The sequence below is a fragment of the Alosa pseudoharengus genome, unplaced genomic scaffold, assembly GCF_046254945.1.
Source record: "Alosa pseudoharengus isolate Yale_2024_CS ecotype anadromous, Long Island Sound unplaced genomic scaffold, YU_APseudo_1.1 YU_APseudo_1.1_scf_8, whole genome shotgun sequence".
NCBI classification, from domain to species: Eukaryota; Metazoa; Chordata; class Actinopteri; order Clupeiformes; family Clupeidae; genus Alosa; species Alosa pseudoharengus.
This window is the reverse complement of record NW_027468870.1, coordinates 27,698,683-27,719,826: the sequence shown is the minus strand read 5'-3', so window position 1 is coordinate 27,719,826 and position 21,144 is coordinate 27,698,683. Positions and strand designations below refer to the sequence as shown.

The 21,144-nt window shown below is 42.0% G+C and overlaps 1 protein-coding gene across 1 annotated transcript; it reads right to left on the bottom strand.

Annotated features, from left to right (window-relative positions):
• Positions 1-2,574: 2,574 nt before the first annotated feature.
• LOC143112786 (heat shock cognate 70 kDa protein) lies at positions 2,575-6,853 on the bottom strand. The gene is made up of 9 exons (XM_076275080.1): positions 6,736-6,853; positions 5,523-5,732; positions 5,226-5,431; positions 4,984-5,136; positions 4,291-4,846; positions 3,871-4,073; positions 3,491-3,689; positions 3,158-3,390; positions 2,575-2,994 (listed from the first exon to the last, which is right to left on the bottom strand). The coding sequence occupies exons 2-9, from the start codon at positions 5,725-5,727 to the stop codon at positions 2,797-2,799; spliced, it is 1,953 nt and encodes a 650-aa protein (XP_076131195.1). The 5' UTR covers positions 5,728-5,732; positions 6,736-6,853; the 3' UTR covers positions 2,575-2,796.
• Positions 6,854-21,144: the final 14,291 nt, after the last annotated feature.

Sequence of the window (21,144 nt, the reverse complement as noted above, 5' to 3'; positions counted from 1 at the left end):
CGTACACGAATAGTTAGTTCACCTTACAAGAAACAAGCCTAGGCATCAAAGCAGATTATGTGAAGCACACAATTAGGCCTCTTTATATTAACTATTCAAGTGGTAAACAAACAGTTAGCCCTGATCAGTGATATTTCTCAACTGAACAAAGTAGGCTAGTCTGTGGGTCTAAGTTAACCGCATGGGTTGCATATCATCGTCGTTGGCCATTGAAAGTTTGGCAAATGTGTTATGGTAAAACCATTCGAGTATGACTGAAGTAAGTAACCAGGCTATGACTGAAGGATAGCCTACGAAAATATGCTATAAAACAGCAGCCTAATGCATCGTCTGCATTAATTTACCTTGTCGCTTCCTCGTCAGTCCTTGTAGTTCGGTTGTCCACGGGTGTAGCAGGTGTCACCTCCAGACTGTCGTAAATGAAATGATTTCGCTTCAAATTGGGATCTGAACCATTTTCCTCGATTTGAATGTTTACGTTACTGCCAATACGCGTCTGAAGCTCCAACTGATAGGCCTTTTCCTGGACCAAGCTGTCTGTGTCCGAATCAAGAGAGTCCAACAAACTGAAGGGCATCTTTGCATTATGCTAACGTTGTTGTTGTTAACGTTGTTGACGTTTCATGTCAAAATCGCCAAATGCAGGCACATGTCGCAATGATTCACATCACGAGTGTTGTTAACCATCAACATAACATTAGCTGGTGTTAACATGGTCATATAGAAACCTTTATTGAGAACTAATAGTTCATAATAAAATCATTAACTCAACTGGATTTAAATCTTTCACATTACGATCGTATTAGAGATCAAATGCACAGAGAATTATGAGCTAGTAGGCTAGAGCTAGTTCCCCTCTGAACGCTACACAAACTGTTTCCATGGATACATGGACGCGTACTGTCTACTGGGAACTATGGAAACCAAAGATTCTAGAGCGGAGTTCTAGAATCTTTGATGGGAACGACCTTGCCAGAGACGCTTGATAATCTTTGATAAATACAATCTTTGACCATTACATGCGGTACCGTCCCGGTTAAACCTGGTTTTGTCAGTTAGGGTTTTTTCCCCAGCTTTATCTTGTAGACTTGGGGTAGCTTTTTAACATTAAGGAGGGTGCCCGGTGATATCTCATAACAACCTTATTGCCCTATGGGCCCAAATCAACCAATCATGGAAACATAGGAAATAAGGTCCCTTAGAAGCTAATTTCAAACTGATATCAAACGCATCCAGTTACCTGTTTGACATGTATATACACAGTTGGCTACTTATATATATATATATATATATATATATATATATATATATATATCAAATGTGGAAAAAAATACTTTTCTCTCAAATTAATGAATTTCCGTTTTTTATATAATGCAGTTTTTTTCCCTTTTCAAATCTAGTCAACATACAAAAAATGGATTCGACTGCCTAGTCTTAAGATTTTTGGGAACATTTTTCGTCCAGTCACTAATGTCTCATGACTATAATAGGAAAATCCCAGCCTGGCATGTTATTTTATTGCCAAGATATGCCTTTTCAGTAATGGATTGACACTGCATAGAAAACTGCACCAAATGCCAGTATTTTATTTGTACTGCTTTTTCAAATATTACTCTCCCCGCTCAAAGAAACCATATTTTTTCCAAAACTTTACACTCTGGATTAGTAATTTGAAAATTTCTAATCTCACATTGGAATTTCTAATCTCACCATTTTTTACTGCAACTGGAAAAGCATTTTTGTTCAAGTAATTTTGAACGTGGACCACTTAAAATCTCAAAACCTCGCAGAAGTATACTACATGAGGGAAGGTAGATCCTGAAAACGTTGAGATGGTTTGTTTTCTTATTCAAAAGCTATAAGCTCTTTACATTACACCACAAACAAAACCATTGGGTTTAGACCCCATGTTTTCCTACAGAAGGGTGATAAAATTGACCATTCTGGCTCCATTGACATTACTTCAGACATGCCCAAGGGGGATGGTAAACGAGAGCGGTAGAATTTAATACTTATGGTCACAATGTAGCATACTACTGCAAGGGAAAAAGTGGGTTTACATGTCCTGCTATTCTTCAAAAAGGGTAATGAATTGTGTTTATGGACAAATCCGTTAAGGTCAACTTCAGAGCTGAATATAGGGAATTGCCCAAGGCAGTGTTTGCCAGAGTATGAGCCGCAGCCCACTGGTGACAAACCTTTATCATTTACCCCCAAGAAAATGCTACTCAAATGTGCTTATGAATATGGATGGCCCAATTCTCGGTTTAGACATTACACTGCGATTTGTGTGCACAGTATAGCAAGGTATGCAGCATGGTGCAAGTATTCTGCAGACACTATGGTCCCAAGCGACTGTCAGTTTATGAACATTACATTAATTAAAATAGTTTGAAGTGTGAAAACCTACATTAAGCACAATAGTAATATTGAACATAAATGAAAATGAGTGGCTATTTTTTTTTCCAGCCTGTTATGTTAAGGTGACTTACATTAGAAACTAAATACACTTAAAATCACACCTGATTGTGACCAAAGAAAATGGAAGGAACAAATAGACAACCACTTAAAACATAAGAGGCTGAAGGACTGTAGACTTTATTCAAAATGGTTTAGAGGTATAAAAAGGCATATAGTCAATGAATCCTGACTTACATCTTTGTGCAACAGCCACAAAACCAGTTGAGAAATTCAAGTGATCCCTAACAGCCATGAGGTTGGGGAAAAAACATTTGCCTTCTTCACAGAGTTCTCTGTAAACATTACTGTTGGAGGTAATTGAAAGCACAGGACAGTTTAGTCGACCTCCTCAATGGTTGGTCCGGAGGATCCACCACCGCCTGGCGCGGCACCAGCTCCAGGGAAGCCACCTGGCATTCCACCGGGCATCCCTCCTGGCATCCCACCGGCACTCTGGTACAGCTTGGTGATTATGGGGTTGCACACCTTCTCCAGCTCCTTCTGGTGGTGCTCATACTCTTCCTTCTCAGCAGTCTGAGAAGTTATGGAAAGAAAACATTTGTTTTACAAAAGCAATTAACATCAGACACAAAGGAGAAGGCAGGAATGTTTGACATGGCATCAACTGAAAATTACATTCTCTTTGCTTAACATAAAACATTTGTAAAGATATTGTAAGATATTGATCCAAACATACCTGGTTCTTGTCAAGCCAGCTGATGACCTCATTGCACTTTTCAAGAATCTTCTGCTTGTCCTCGTCACTGATCTTGCCCTGCAGCTTCTCATCCTCCACGGTGGACTTCATGTTGAAGGCGTACGACTCCAGAGCGTTCTTGGAAGAAACCTTGTCACGCTGGACGTCATCCTCAGCCTTGTACTGCTCAGCTTCCTGGACCATGCGTTCAATGTCCTCCTTGGAGAGGCGACCTGAAACAATCAAGAAAGCAATGAAGCACTGCGCAAGATACTGCATCTACACAAAGATCAATACTGATGGTACAGTTGTCTTAGTTTTGAGTGAACCAACCTTTGTCATTGGTGATGGTAATCTTGTTTTCCTTGCCAGTGCTCTTATCAACAGCAGAGACATTGAGGATGCCGTTGGCGTCAATGTCAAAGGTCACCTCAATCTGGGGAACACCACGGGGAGCTGGAGGAATGCCGGTCAGCTCGAACTTGCCCAGCAGGTTGTTGTCCTTGGTCATGGCACGCTCACCTTCGTACACCTGTTAAGATGATCAGTGAGATACTTCATTACAAATACCTGGAATAATTACAGCCTGACATTTTAAAATGTATTCTCAAATAGAATGCAGCGTCATAAAACCAACTGTAGACTAGAGGAACATGTTCAAGCAGCATTTACACCCTGTTCACTCGAGTACAATGTGACCCAATTCTACTGACCTGAATGAGCACACCAGGCTGGTTGTCGGAGTAAGTGGTGAAGGTCTGGGTCTGCTTGGTTGGAATGGTGGTGTTGCGCTTGATCAGCACAGTCATGACGCCACCAGCGGTCTCGATACCCAGAGACAGTGGAGTGACGTCCAGAAGTAGCAAGTCCTGGACATTCTCTGATTTGTCACCAGAGAGGATGGCAGCCTGGACAGCTGAAAAGGAGAGAAAGAAATTTGTTTTATCAATCTAGCCCACCACTAATGTATTAAGACAGAGCAGCAGATTCTCGCTCAGACATCCAAGGAAGGTGCTTGTGCCATCTTTGGTTTTTCAACCTCTGGTGGAAACTACGAATGGCAGGGAATAAACTTCATCACAGCGGTCAAATGTATAGCAGCTACCATTACCATGAGGCATGAAACAACTTACCAGCACCGTAAGCAACAGCCTCGTCAGGGTTGATGCTCTTGTTGAGTTCCTTGCCGTTGAAGAAATCTTGCAGAAGTTTCTGGATCTTGGGGATACGGGTGGAACCACCGACGAGGACGATGTCGTGGACTGCGGACTTGTCCATTTTGGCGTCACGGAGGGACTTCTCAACTGGGTCCAAAGTGCCACGGAAGAGGTCAGCGTTGAGCTCCTCAAAACGAGCTCTGGTGATGGAGGTGTAGAAGTCGACGCCCTCGTACAGGGAGTCGATTTCAATGCTGGCCTGAGTGCTTGATGACAGGGTGCGCTTAGCTCTCTCACAGGCGGTGCGGAGACGGCGGACGGCTCTCTTGTTGTCGCTGATGTCCTTCTTGAATTTACGCTTGAACTCGGCAATGAAGTGGTTGACCATGCGGTTGTCGAAGTCCTCGCCGCCCAAGTGAGTGTCTCCAGCTGTAGATTTGACTTCAAAGATTCCGTCCTCAATGGTCAGGATGGACACGTCAAAAGTGCCACCACCAAGATCGAAGATGAGGACGTTCCTTTCAGCACCAACCTACAAAAGTAAAATCCATGATGAGACCAAATACAGGAGGGGCACCCCTACAAAAGAAGCCAACTCAAGGGCAACTGCGTGGTTCCCATTATATCCAATGGAAAAAAAAAAAAAAGCCACATTAACTAGTACAATACCTTCTTGTCAAGCCCGTAGGCAATGGCAGCAGCTGTTGGCTCATTGATGATACGCAGCACATTCAAGCCAGAGATGGTGCCAGCATCCTTAGTGGCTTGGCGCTGGGAGTCATTGAAGTAGGCAGGCACGGTGACGACTGCATTGCTAACAGTCTGCAATGACAAAAAGACAGAAGTTAAAACTTTGTAACTCAAATTGTTTATTTCGAAAAACATAATCCACTGATCAAGCATCACGCTACCTTTCCAAGATAAGCTTCGGCAATTTCCTTCATTTTCACTAGAACCATGGAAGAGATCTCTTCTGGGTAGAAGCTCTTTGTTTCACCCTTGTAGTCAACCTGGACTTTAGGGCGCGTGGAATCATCGATGACGGTAAATGGCCAGTGTTTCATATCTGACTGGACAACTCCATCATCAAATCTGCGTCCAATGAGTCTTTTGGCATCTAGAGCACAAAATGAGAATGTTCAGGAAAGAAATCCTTTTAAAAAGCACTGTTTATACACAGTGAAAGGTTGAAAATCTTAAGTACATACCAAAGACTGTGTTTGTGGGGTTCATGGCCACCTGGTTCTTGGCAGCATCTCCAATGAGACGCTCCGAATCAGTGAAGGCAACATAACTGGGGGTGGTCCTGTTGCCCTGGTCGTTGGCAATGATTTCAACTTTGCCATGTTGGAAAACCCCCACACAGGAGTATGTGGTCCCAAGATCAATGCCTACAGCTGGTCCTTTAGACATGGTTCCTACAGAAGAATACAGATATTTAATATCTAACAATTTAAGCATTAATTCAGCCAAGTGATGACACCAATAACAGGAAAATGGCTACAAGTAATAATTCATGAGGTGACCCAACATACGTGCGTGACACATATCCTGCCTACGTCATGTTTCGAGAACCTTCTATCCTTTAAGAATCACTTCCGCTCTTATTTTCTTAGTACAGGCACGTGCCGAACTCGGAACAGAATCCTCTTAAGAATCACGAGTGGTGCATAAATTAAGCCCTTGTCTTAAAATATACAACACATCTCTTTAGAGAAAGCCCTACAACGACTAGGGTTTCATAAGATTGATCCGCAATGTTAATGATCCAACCCCTAGTTGGTGGAAAGCGTTTGCTAGCTTGTTAGCCATAGCCATTTTATCCTCGTGGTCCTTGACCCAGCTGGCTCGCTACCAAGGAATACAATTAGAACCCAATGGTACAATAAGATTTAAGTTACACGCACTTAACAAACAGTCATACTTTACACAAAAGGGAATCACATTATTGCCGCCAAGCAAATAAGAGCAAACACCTGCTTAGAATGAAAAGGCTATTCGGCGCGTCACAGCGTCGCTCTGCTAAACTGGGCAGCCGGCATCTTTTACCATTATCGTGACGTTAATTGAGGTTATCCCGAGATTAGCGTTAAACCATTCAACGATTGACACAAACTTAAGAGCCATCCCGATTCTAAACTCAAGACGATTGTGAATTACACAAGACTCAAAGACAGAAATATATGTACAAACATGAATCTGTTGGGTAACGTTGCAATCGACATTGACACAACAATGACTAGGAAGCGTTAGCTGGCTATTGTGGCTAAGGTTAGCGCTAATCGGACTAGCACTATGCTAACGTTAGCAAGCTAACGTCGGCTTCCCGAGTCTTTGTAATGTCTTCACCTAAACCTTTTTAATACTAACTTAAACACAACCATATCGCTAAATCCACATAGAAACGTCGAAAAAGCATACCTTCTTTTCAACGGGATGTTTGAGTAATTAATCCTGGAGCCTCGTCACTGCCAAACTTCACTGCCCCGCCTGGAGAGAGAGAGAAAGAATGCCGGTGAGGAAACGTTTTATAAGAAGACATTCGACCAATCACATTAGAACAGTCAAGTGAGTGTGCCCTCTGGTCCAACCCAGGAGAACCAAGCGGAACAGTGTCCAATGTCTTTACGCATAGGCGTTGTTTTTGTCCCTGCCTCCAGGAGCTGTTTGTTGGTGCATCCAGTTTTACTACTAATAATAAACATTATTATAATAATAAACATTTCGAGTATCGTCAAAAATACGATGTTAAATGGTGTTCAAAGAATATTATAGGCCTAATTGAAACATTTACTGTCTGCTGGCTGGCTACTGTTTGTTTACAAAGTATGAAACTTACAAGAAACACCACCTCATTTTGCATTTGAAACTACTAGACTTCAGAGGTTTTTTTTTTTTTTAAATTAAATTCGGTACAGGTTAGAAAGTACCAGTTAGAGTGGGAATGAGTTTATTTCTTGTTAACATGATTTTTCTCAAACTTTAGGACCAGGGTTTCAAGAAAATACCATTAAGTTCAGTTCTGGGGTGGTACAGGTTGACCCATGGAATAGGCTACACCAGTGGTCCCCAAACTACGGCCCGCGGCCGGATACGGCCCGCCACCTCATTTTAGGTGGCCCCCCCAGTGAAGTCCCGCTCCTTCTACTTCCTTTCAAAAAATTATGAACGGCAGTTAATGGAGAGATAACAATTATTTTTTGGTCCAGTTTGAATTGTGCCACAAATTTCACATATGATGTGTGTGAATTTAAAAGATAAATTTTCACGTCAAGAAAGTACTGTTGTTCGATAGACTTCAAAAGTTATGTTGGTTTTGTGCGAATCCACTCAGTGGACTACATCTCTCGTCTCGAACGATGTATGTCACCAACGTAATGAAACATTAGGCGAGTTCGACTTGCGGCAGATCTGTGCAGATCTGACTTGATGTGATGCATGCTGGGTTGAACACAATGCATACTGGGATGGACGTAATGCATACTGGTTAGAAATTCTGTCCGACTTCTGTCAGCCGAGGAGGGACCATAGACAGTAAAAGAAATGGACGAACAGACTCCGTCGTTTTCAATGGGAGGGCACTGAGTCAAATAGAACGATTTTTCAGTTGGTCCCCCCAGTACTGCGCAGACTCACACTTAACTTCGTGACGTTAGCCATCGAACTGAATCTTGTAACTCATATGATAGATACACAGAAATTCTTCTCACACTTCCTTCGCCTTCAAAGTCATCAAAGTTTAACATTTATTTATGTATTATCATCCTCACCAAGTCGAGTTAATGTTGAAGCTACCACACATGATCATCTTCAAAAACAGTCATGCTAAAACAAAACAAAGTTATAGCCTTGAGGCTAATCTTCTTTCCACTTTTCCGACCTACGGTCAATCCATCGAAAACCTCTGAAATGATTAGTGCCCTTTTTAAAAAAAAAGAGGTTTACTTTTTTATAATTATTAGGTTCCCTCTGTGTAATGCTTTACCTTAACATACGGTCATGTATGCTAGGTTTTGCTTATGAGTTACCGTCAGACAGTAAGGTGGACTGAGCTTCTTATCCAAACAATACGGTTATCTCCCTATGGCGCGAAAGAGAGATTACGTCAAAGCTAGCTTCCCTCCAACCGAACAAGCTCAGTGTTGCCAACTATTTAAAATGGAAAGTAGCTAAAGCCAGCTCCAAAAGTCGCTAAATGTCGCTAGATGACGTCACATACTAATTTGCATATCAATTACGTCACCACGTCGTGTACCCCCCCCCCCAAAAAAAAAAAAAAAACGGTGATGGCCCTTTAACTCCCTTTTACACCTGTTTGCTTTTGTCCTACTCAAATAGTCAACTTTAAATATATTTCATTTACTATACTTGTATATTAATTGAGACACTTTACACTTCTGTACACTATCTCGTCATAGCCTACACCAGAATGAGCATCAAGTGGCTGAAAAGCAATCCAACCTATTCCCAACTGCTCCATCTGCTTTGCACTGCTTGAAGTCTGATTATAACTTCACCATAGGCTACACACAATTTAACCTTACTGGCTATATTTTGGATATATTTAGGCTTAATGTCACTAGGACAGACCAACAGATTTTTTCCCCCTCAGCCGACAGTCTGTCCTGCATTGACAACATTGAGGCTACATAGCCTAAACGAATGCTATATTTTCCTAACCTGTATGTTCGATTTTGAACTGCTTGTGAATGAAGTTGTAGCCTAGGCTACTTTCTTTTGTTCAGTGTGGTTGTTGAACGATGCTGGCAGCGTGTCCTTGTTTCCCTGTCATCATGTCATTGCTCTCGTCTCGTTGATTCTGGTTGTAATCTCACCCGAAGTTGCGGCCATAGTTGCGGCACCTTCCAATAACGTCGTCTGAGCTGTTAGATCTATAGAATATCTACTTCCGTGTAATAACATGGGCTGATACTACAGGCCAGTCATTACTTTTATAATCATGGGGCAACGCTTCGGGCGAACTCGATGTAATTCACAAATGAAACAGGCATGAGACTTTCACACAGCACGAACTCACTGCTCACACAGAAGAGTAAAAAGGGACGTTACATGCCATCACATCAGAGTCTCCAAAAGTCTCCAAGAACGCCAGAAAAAGTAGCTAGATTTGTCGCTAGTCGCTTTTTACAAAAAAAGTCGCTTGGGGGGTCTGAAATCTCGCTAAATATGGCGACAAAGTCGCTAAGTTGGCAACACTGAACAAGCTAACCGTTCTTCTTACGGGTAACCAACGTTACGGACGAGGTAGTGGAGTCTGTTTTGCCTTTGTAGTGTTTATGTGGATTACACAGAAGCTACAATATCGGCACAGGATATATGTTATATGAAGTTATGGTATTTCAAAAAAATCCTACAATGAATGGACTTCTATGGGAGTAGTCTATTCGCCTGCCCCCTTGGGAGGGACTTACCACCGTGACACCATGTCACATGGCCTTAAAATATCGCGGGAGTCTTACCCAAGGGGGCAGGCGAATTCCCGGAAGTAGAAGCATCGATGTAGCGGTGGTTATCAACTCTCTGCTAACCCCATAGAACGCCCATCCATTTCGGATTTTTTTGAACTCCCATAACTTCATATACCATATATCATGTGCCGATATTTTAGCTTCTGTGTTATCTACATAAACAATAAAAGGCAAAACAAGACTCGACTACCGCGTACGTAACGTTAGGTTCCCGTAAGAAGAATGTTTAGCATGTCCGGTTGAAGGGAAGCTAACGCACTGAAGGGAGATAACCGTATTGTTTGGATAAGAAGCGTAGTCCAGCCAGCACGGAAACTCGTGAACAAAGCTATGTAGCCTACAATAGCATTGTAGCCTATGTTAAGGTAAAGCATAGAGGCAAGTAAACCTAATGGAAAAACAGTAGTTTTACCGTTAGGTAGTCTAACGATAATCATTTCAGAGGTTTTCGATGGATTGACGTAGGTCAGAAAAGTGGAAAGAAGATTAGCCTCAAGGCTATAACTTTTTTGTTTTGTTTTACCATGACTGTTTTTGAAGATGATCATGTGTGGTAGTTTCAACATTAACACGACTTGATATCACTTGTGAGGATGATATTAATAATAATACATAAATAAATGTTTAACTTTGATGGCGAAGGAAGTGTGAGAAGAATTTCTGTGTAGCCTATCTATCATATGAGTTACAAGATTCAGTTCGATGGCTAACGTCACAAAGTTACGTGCGAGTCTGCGCAGTACTGGGGGGACCAACTGAAAAATGACTCAGTACCCTCCCATTGAGAACGACGGAGTCTGTTCGTCCATTTCTTTTACTGTCTATGGTCTTACCTAGCGTTCATGGGCTTCGTAAAAACCTTTCTCCGAGTGAAAACATCATCATTCCGCGTCATTCACGTCACGTAATGTGTGAGTCAGAGGTCGGAAACTGGGGCTAGATTTTGCCAGAGCCCTTCCAGAGCCCGTCTACGGAGAGCCTTGCCACTCCGTATTAAGTCCCATTGTACCGAATTTTGGTTGCAGTTCCACCATATTTCCACTGGGGGCGATCGCCATGAGTGCAGAATGAATGGGAGTCAATGGAGCTAGACGGCTAAATTTGTCTCTTTCACCTGATTGTCGTTGACAAATCTCAGATTTGATTGTAGTTTGTATAACTTCAACATGGGTTATAGGTCAAAAGTTGAATGAACGAGTACTTATGTCCTTTTGATTTCTTACAGTTTGGGTCGTTGTTGCCCATAACACGCTAGCATTGTGCTAATGAGTGACGTCATTGACACGTTTGAAAGGCTTTTTAGAACAATTAAGTGACTTTAAAAAATATAATACTCCACCAAGTGTATTTTCTTTGCCTCCCCTTTCGAATACAATATTCAAATTACTTGAAAAAAAATTATATCCCAAGAAAAGTGGATTTTGAGGGGTACAGCTCCATAGACCTCCATGCATTCTGCACTCGTGGACGAGCGCCCTCATGTGGAACCACAGAAGGAACAGCAACCAGTTCAGAAACCGGAAGTTTTCCGAGAGTGGCAGTTCTCCCCTTATTAGACATTCTCTGGCCCTTCTAAGGAGAGCCTCCCCACTCTCTATTAATCCCATACAAACCGAATTTGGCTGCAGTTCACCAGAGTTCACCTAGATGGCGATCGCGGGCGAGTCCAAAATACATGGGGTCCTATGGAGCTACATGGCTACATTTATTGTTTTCACCTATTTAACAACTGAAACCCTCAGATTTTATTTTATTTTTCGCAAAATGGATATGGATTTTCAATCAAAAGTGAAATAATCCGGGAGTCATGTCCTTTCGTTTTCTTACAGGTTGGGTCGTTGTTGCCCATAAAACGCTAGCATTGATGCTATGCTATGCTATGATCATGCAAATGAATGACGTCATTGGCACGTTTGAAAGACTTTTTAGAACAATTAAGTGACTTTAAAAAATATAATACTCAACCAAGTGTATTGTCTTTGCCTCCCCTTTCGAATACAATATTCAAATTACTTGAAAAAAAATTATATCCCGAGAAAAGTGGATTTTGAGGGGTACAGCTCCATAGACCTCCATTCATTCTGGACTCGCCCGTGAGCGCCCCTAGATGCAGTACCACACCGGAAGAGTTCCGAGAGTGAAGGTTCTCCCCTTATTAGACATTCTCTGATTTTGCTAACAGAGTTGCCCAGTTAGGGGCTCGTCATCACTTTTGTCGTCACGTTGTAGTTCGTTTGTAGTCCATGTGGCCTTTCATGTCCAACAGTTTTAATGTGAACTTGGGAATTTGCCGTTTTTATCACTTGAAAAGCTGCAAATCTTTCTTTCACGAGCATCTTACACTATATTTTAAGCAAATACAGTTGTTTGTTTAGGATTAGTGAGTGTATGTTTTAACCTTTGTTGCGGCATCCGTGTTTGTCACACATTCGATCAGGGCCGTTTCAAGGAATTTGGGGGCCCCAAGCAAAATGGACATGGAGGCCCCCACCCACCCACCCCACGCAAAGCCTACAGGAACCACAGCATAGCCATACAGTTTAAATTCACCCACACTTTATATAAATAAAAAATGTTGACAGTGCAAATACTGCTGTTGCATATATATGCTGTGCATTAGTTTTGAACATTTTGAACATTTGCAAAAACACCACCGTACCATAAAATCCAATGTCAGCTTCTTCCTCGTGAATGGAGGATGAAGTTGATGGTGTACCTGGGAAAATAATTGAAAAAAAATCTGAGATTACCTGTGAAGTATGTTTGACCATTTCACTGTTAGCATATTGGAAATGGTCATTAACAGCTCAGCGAGAGAAATTCACTCTACCTTCATCAGTGGAGGTATCCTTAGGAAGAGCCTGATGGCTGAGAAATTTAAGCAAAGCACCTTGAGGGAGAAAGAAAAGATATGTTAGCATTTCCATATTTTGATATTTAGAAGGGATGCAGCTGCTTTCACAACTACCAATGCTTACTGTAAAAACATCCCAAGCTAATGTTATACATACTTGTATCTTAACATAGCATTTAAGCATTCTGCTGTTTGAGAATTAGACAGACGCACCCCGTGCTTTAAAGACAGTAAACAGTTGGCGTGCATGAATACTGCTAGACATGAATGTTCCAGTCTGCTTTGATGCACGGAATTTTTCGTGTGGTTTTCCTAACCCCCATTTGGTAAATAGATTATCACGGTCGATTAGTAGCCTATAGCAGAGAAGCTATGCCACCTTCATCAAAACCTATTACAAAGCTATAGCAATGTTATGTCATTAAATACGATAAACAGTGATTCTGGAACAGATCTGCGTTTTCCTTATCCCGTTAATAAACATATTACAGTATGTAACCATATTCCGTCCGTTCGGAAAAAAAAGTTGCGCTAACTGTTCTAGTTTGTTACAAGCAGCATGGGCCGTCAGGCAGGTAGTTAACATAAAACATGTTTTTGCTAGGCTAGCCTTCCTGCTGCGACATTACACCATTTGTACAAGACAAGTAGAGCTATTTTATCCAGTGTATTTATCACTTACCACTATCTTGTTTTTTCTTGTAATACTCTTCCTTTCTCCTCTTTCTTTTCTGGCTTCCAGACGCATAACTCCGCTTCATTATGACTGCGAGGTTTTATATTTTCCCGGCAGAGATCACAAACTGGCTGGCTGCTGTCAGCGACTACTGAGAGGGGCCCCCTTGAGGGGGATCCCGGTATTGCTGGTAACAGTGTCTGCACTTTACTGCATTGACTATCAAAGGGGCGCTCACAGTTTGTCGTTGCATTTTATTCTTAACCAGTCGTGGTCTTGGGGCCCCTGGCCAGCTCGGGGCCCCAAGCAATTGCTTGGTTTGCTTGCCTTCTAGCGACGGGCCTGCATTCGATGGCAAAGCACTTGAACACTTGCTGTCGGAAAAACAAAGTAGCCATGGGGCGGTCCTTGTCATTCCGAGGTGCTCTGAATGCACCCTTAGCCTGCAGACAGATCTTGCAGTTGCCTTCCACGAGCTGCACGAGCTGAAACACGCCCTCATGACGTCAGTTCAAAGACGTGATAGAGCCATTTGGGAGGAATGTCCTCATGACGATTATGACTGGAGGCTCATGCTGCTTCCTTATGTTGGAATATGCGAAAATAAACAGAAATCGAAGGGATACCTTCTTATACGTGATTTCTGCAACAATGGTAGGCTAGCCTACTGAAAACGTTTGGATATTATGTTATTTTCTGCTGTTGGCTAAATAGATAGACACACATATAGGGGAAACACTTGATATTGAATTTATGTGCTACAATGCAGGCCTGTTAACGGTATGACAACAGTGGTTTATTTAAACTACATCATAAGAATTTATTTCGTCAGTCATCATGGTCATTTTAATGAGTAAGAATGAAAGTTCTGCTGTGTTTATTGCAAACAACATTCCGCGATATCTCCCGCGATGTCTCCTGCGAGTCACGTCAGGCAGACTGTAGCCTTTCTGTCCGGGATGAGCTGCCCTCTCGGCTAGCCTCTGAAGATCACGTTTACGTAGAAAGACAGACGAAAGTCAGACTCAGTCAAGACGAACAAGCCTATAGACTGTATATATACTGTAGGCTACTATAGGCTGTATATATACAGTCTATGTAATGAAACGATAAGGGCTCATACGGCTCCCACACACAGATGCGTTCCGTCAACGCATGCCAGTGGGTGTTCCCGACGGTAGCTATGCAAATGATTTGAAGTAAAACCGTAATGTGATTGGTTGGTGCCGTCCGTAGATTGGCTTGATTGGCCGGTGCCGTCTGTCGGTGCAGCAACAGCTGAACTCCTCAACGCGAGCGGCGGGAGAAACGCGACGGACCCACAATTCAGTTCGGCAACGGATCACGTGAGCCCATTTAAAGTGAATGGGATGCGTCTCCAGCAACCAGAAAATAATTTATTTTTCAAATTTTTTGGATGGAGGCAAACGGAAGGGGCGGGACTTCACCACTCGGGTCTTAACCATAGAGTGTGCCAGTGACGCCACTTCCACTTGCCTTCATGGGACCTATCTTTCAAAAAATTTTGAACGCCAGTCTATGGCGAAAAATAAATTATTTTCTGGTCCCGGTTGACTTGTGCCTTGAATTACCCATATGATGTTTGTCAATTTTAAAGACAATTTTTCATGTAAAGACATTTGCAGTTTGTTTCGTAACTATTGAATTACAACATTGTGAAAGATCGTAATTCCAACGACTACAAACCCATCAGTCGCGCTAGTGACGTTAGCTCATTCACAGCCACACTAGATTGTACAAGCATACCAGCAACAGGTCTTAATTGGGCTTTCCTTGCTGATGAGAATACCACGAGTCAGAGGATTAAACACATCAGGTAAGTTGTATTCGTCCATAGACTGTACCTTAGATACTGTTAAGTGACATAGCAGGCAGCAAGATGCAACGTTAACTAGCATAACAGCTATCAGCTAGCTTCTGATCTTATCGTTTCATTACGTTGGTGACGTACATCGTTCGAGACGAGAGATGTAGTCCACTGAGCGGATTCGTACAAAACCAACATAACTTTTGAAGTCCATCGAACAACAGTACTTTCTTGACGTGAAAAATTATCTTTTAAATTCACACACATCATATGTGAAATTCGTGGCACAATTCAAATGGGACCAAAAAATAATTGTTATCTCTCCATTAACTCCCGTTCACATTTTTTTGAAAGACAGGTCCCTTGTAGCGGAAGTAAAACGGAAGTCACTGGCACACTCTATACAAAGATTGTTAAGGCGGAGCAAGATACTTCATCAGGAGCCACTTCCGGGAACCCGGATCGCACGAGGGGGGGGTCAAAATCCCCCTTTATGCAGAGCAGAGGCAGCGACTGCTCCATTGAAGTCTATGGGCATAGCTCAGAATTTTACCACATATGCTAAGGTCTTAGTTCTATAGAGTTAGGAATGTGAATTTCGGGCACGTTTTCATGATCCTCAAACCCTTGTGAACATTTCAGGTACATTTTTAGCATTTTTGAGCATTCCAGTCTGGAGAAAATCGACTTTATATCAGGTGTGCGCCGGTTATTTATGCCGCTGCTGTTGGCGGTTTGCAACGTACGCTCATCAATACGTCATCGACACGCCTCTTTATGCAGACAGGATTCGATCCCCATTTCGCGCCCATAGACATGAACTACGATGAAGTATCTTGCTCCGCCTTAACAATCTTTGCTCTATTCACCTTATTCCGCGCACAAACATGGGGGCGCTAGCTTTGCCCACATTGTCTCCGAACTTCCGATTGAGCAGTACATCCATTGCGATACTTTGAGATAGCAGAGCTCTATCGAGATGACTGGCATCATATATTATGGGTCATCCTAAAGTTAGGAACGTTTATTTAGGATTTTGGTGACTTAAGACATTTCTGTTATACAGCTTTCCTATCTGAAGTTAGGAAAAAAACTGACTTTGGAGCGGCTGTTCTGTAAGTTAGCCTCTCTATCCTCTTCTGCCGTGTTATCCCAATGAAGCTAACTAGACGTAGCTAGCCGACCGGACGTTTAAAGACAACGTGGAATTTAAAAAAATGGGCGGGGCTGAATAAGGTGAATAGAGCTGGTAAGTCCCGCCCTTTCCGCTATCCCCGCTGGACCTCTAGATTGAAAAATCGTTAATGCAAGTGAATGTGAGAAAATTATTATTTTCTGGTCCCGTTTGAATTTTGCCATGAATATGAACATATGTTGTCTATGATTTTTTAATATAAATTTTCTTGTAAAGATTGCTACAATTGAGCGGGTAGAAGTTTGATGCGGTTAAACTTTGTGTGAGAGCACTTTGTGGACTACAACTTTCCGCTAGACGACAGCTAACTAGTTTCCCATAACAACCATCAGTTGGTCGAGATGTAGAGGGTTATTAAGATCGACTTTGAACACAGTGAACCATACAACTTTACAATCACACTGTATCATAGTGTTAATGTATTGAGTGAAGCTAGACATGTTTCGAATATTTTTGTTACCATGTGTGTTTATTCCTGCCGTTACAAAAACTAGCATTTCAGTTAATGTTAGCGATTAGAGCTAGCTCACGTCACAGGCGACATAGATACAGTCGGTTAAGACGTTCGGAAAGGTTACCGCCCCCCACGAGGGGGAAAGCATGCTAATTTCACACAATGGAAGTCAATGGGCGAACTAGCTAACAGTTAGACTTTATACATTCGTTTTACATTCAGGTAGAGTTCTGCTTGTTTCTGAACACAATAATTTGAAGGAATTGTGTTTACTTAACTGCCCAGTGTATGCTAACAACTTAATTCACCCTCGATTGCCCAATATTGACGACAAATTTCTCTGGAAGCTATATTCAATGGTAGCATCGTTAGGTTGCTAACTGGCTAACTTTATATCGTCAGTGTAACATAACCAACTGGTACACATTACTTGTTAAAACTATTCCCACGGCCATTGTAGGGAATTTGCATTCATGTGAGAATAAATTCAGATGCAACTTACGAGTATGTGATGTTAAAGCAAAAGGGTTAGCTTGCTAAACAGAGCTACACAGTCCGGCCATTGAAAGCAGTTCTACAATGAGTACACTCGAGACAGTTCTGGCCGTTTAACTGGAATTAGCAAAATGAGGGAACTTAATGTTACCCTTAACCTCCTTGACACACAGATAACTCTCAGTTGAAACGTGTTTGTGCTGTTTAGTGATGTTTGCTAAAAGATTTAATATTTTTATAGGTGCTTTCTGTACTCAAGCCGGTGCACCTCCATTAGATTACATCAGAGCCCGTCTACGGAGAGCCTTGCCACTCCGTATTAAGTCCCATTGTACCGAATTTTGGTTGCAGTTCCACTAGATTTCCACTGGGGGCGATCGCCATGAGTGCAGAATGAATGGGAGTCAATGGAGCTAGACGGCTAAATTTGCCTCTTTCACCTGATTGTCGTTGACAAATCTCAGATTTGATTGTAGTTTGTATAACTTCAACATGGGTTATAGGTCAAAAGTTGAATGAACGAGTACTTATGTCCTTTTGATTTCTTACAGGTTGGGTCGTTGTTGCCCATAACACGCTAGCATTGTGCTAATGAATGACGTCATTGACACGTTTGAAAGGCTTTTTAGAACAATTAAGTGACTTTAAAAAATATAATACTCAACCAAGTGTATTTTCTTTGCTTCCCCTTTCGAAAACAATATTCAAATTACTTGGGAAAAAAATTATATCCAGAGAAAAGTGGATTTTGAGGGGTACAGCTCCATAGACCTCCATGCATTCTGCACTCGTGGACGAGCGCCCTCATGTGGAACCACAGAAGGAACTGCAACCAGTTCAGAAACCGGAAGTTTTCCGAGAGTGGCAGTTCTCCCCTTATTAGACATTCTCTGATTACATGCAATAGAGTGGTGAAGTCCCGCCCCTTCCGTTTGCCTCCATGGGACCTATCTTTCAAAAAAATTTGAACGGCAGTCTATGGCGAAAAATAAATTATTTTCTGGTCCCGGTTGACTTGTGCCTTGAATTACCCATATGATGTTTGTCAATTTTAAAGACAATTTTTCATGTAAAGACATTTGCAGTTTGTTTCGTAACTATTGAATTACAACATTGTGAAAGATCGTAATTCCAACGACTACAAACCCATCAGTCGCGCTAGTGACGTTAGCTCATTCACAGCCACACTAGATTGTACAAGCATAATTGTTATCTATCCATTAACTCCCGTTCATAATTTTTTGAAAGATAGGTCCCATGGACCGGAAGTAGAAGGGGCGGGACTTCACCACTCTATCGAAACGAATGTTTTCCCCCTCCGGGGCTTTTCAGCCACGGTAACCACGGCAACTGGGGGCGGTAACCACGATTATGACTAGTTGCCGACTGTATGTATGTAGTCTTTCTCGTTGTCTTTTCCACAACTGATAGCCGAAGAATCATATAATATACTGTCAAACTCGTAACATGAAAAATTATATTAAAAATTCAAAGACAACATATGTTCACATTCATGGCACAATTTAAACGGGACCAGAAAATAATTATTTTCTCACATTCACTTGCATTGACGATTTTTCAATCTAGAGGTCCACTGGGGGTTTAGCGGATGGGCGGGACTTACCAGCTCTATAGACCAGTGTTTCCCAAAGTCTGGGTCGGGAGATTTTATTTGGGTCGCCAGCACAATTTATGTTGTGTTATAGGCCTAACTGATACCATTTGTTATTTGATACCAGGAAAGCTAACAGTTTTCTATTAGGATGTAGATTGTTAACTACCACAGTCACAGTTTTGTCATAAAAGCTCATAAAACTGGCGCATGAAACGAACGCATCGCAGAGGGGGTGCCAGCATGGATATCTACCTCTCAAAATGAAACCGTTCTGTGGGGCGCCTGCCATGTACCTCACAGTTGCAAACTGCAAGGGACATGAATCCGCCTATTTGCACGAACATTAATAGATACCAGCTCCTCAACTTTACCGATTAAAATCTAGTGACCGTGCTGTCAACTAAAGCAGACATCCATAGACCGGACATAAGGCCATGTAATTTGCATACAGTTTCGATTGCAGATGCAATCTTTAAAGTTAATAGCAACCTCCTCACATTCTTATTTCTGATTTAAAATGCACAACAGTGCATTATAGTCTACAATTTAAATGGGCATTTCAAACACTATTCCTCTCGTTTTCTACCTCGCTAACTCCAAAGTATAGGCGCATTCTTCCGGCTATTGCGCAAACGCCTCTTGTTCAGATATAACGACTATACAATATAATATAATACAACAATACAATATGACTTGAGTTATTTGCTGTTTACATTGGAATTGACGTCCACGGTGTTATGGACCCATTTGTCTGCAACGCAACAGCCTATACAACCTTTTTTTTTAGAAATACAGTGTAGAAATCTGGGGTATTTCTGTATGTATTCTGATGTGTTCATCTGTGTTACTTTTGTGTTACTGTGTGTAGTATACAACAGGGAGAGGTTCATATTATTGTACATAACTGTGCCTTAGGCCTGTGTACCAGCAGGAAGGTCATACAGGCCGATGTTTAGGAACATCTGAGGAACATCAGTGATAACATGGGCCGAGGGAGACAGCATGTCTGCCTATTCGGGCTAGTATCTCCATCTGGCCAGGGCCGGGTTTTGTACAGTGGTTGGTACCTTCCACGTTGGCATGATTTACGTTGATATGATTTTAGTATAACAGGCTTTGTCTCAGGTTTGGACTTCGAGACGGATCGAGGAAGCGACTCGGGGAGCATCTTATGCCAAGACGCTCAGCAGCAGCCCGCTTCTACTAACTACCACACCTGTTAGACTCTGTGCAGTTTTACTGTTTGAGACTTAGCCTGTGCTCGGTTAGTGAGTGATGTACCATCTACAATAAATTATTTTGATCACCGATCCTGATCCAGCCGTCAAGCTTTATTGACCATCTTCAATACAGACATCAGAACTAAAACACAACGCAAAACGATCGTGAATCCAACATTTGGTTTCCGTGACCCGAACGCAAGAGGAGGGGGAAGACGAGGACATCCATTCGGCGAGGTCAGATTGAGTCTTCGGGTTCAAACAGACTTCGGGTTCAAACAGACTTCGAGGGCAGATTTTGAAACTTCACATCTGTTAGAAGAGTCTATTTTGGGCCCCAGGCTGACGTGACCAACCCCAGCTGGAAGCCTACCAAGAGGGAGGACGCTGTGTGCGTGTGCACCCGCCGCAGTGAAGAAACTCTGACCAGGTGAAAGCAAAGAGTTTTTTCTCCTCTGTGCGTGAAAAGAACCAAGAGTAAAGTTAAAAAATAGACATAATTTAGGGAGTAAATTAGAATTTTTTTGATTTAAAGCTGCACATTAATGAGAGTATTGAAGTTTGTGTCATTAAGTGTTTTGACAAGTAACATACCTATATACCTATATCAATGATTGATGAGCTCTAGATGTCATTGGATATAAGAAGTTTTCTGATAAAAAGTAAACGGTTAAAGTGTACACATATTTTGGGTAATTGGAATAGATTCGTGAACGAATTAAAAGAAGTAATCGATTAACTACGGACAAGCTTGGGGGATTAAAGCTTTTCTTTTTCTGTACTGCCATTACATGCTAAGCTGTGTGGGTTTTGTGATAAATGCTGTGCGGGTGCCGAAGAGAAAATAGAAGGAGTTACTGTTGCTACAGTCATTGTTGCTGAAGTGAACTGTGTGGTTGTTTCTCAAGGTCTTTGTTTAGTTTAATGGCCTAGGACTAAACTTAGCGTTACAGTGATACAGAGAGGAGACGAAATCACCAGAGGGGGGTGTTTTGGTTGTGCAG

Excerpts from the sequence above, each read along its gene's own strand:
- LOC143112786 (XM_076275080.1), bottom strand. The coding sequence starts at position 5,727 with ATGTCTAAAGGACCAGCTGTAGGCATTGATCTTGGGACCACATACTCC. Across the intron at positions 5,432-5,522 it reads CCCCACAAACACAGTCTTTG|ATGCCAAAAGACTCATTGGA; the intron begins GTATGTACTTAA and ends TTTGTGCTCTAG. Across the intron at positions 2,995-3,157 it reads GCTGGCTTGACAAGAACCAG|ACTGCTGAGAAGGAAGAGTA; the intron begins GTATGTTTGGAT and ends ATAACTTCTCAG.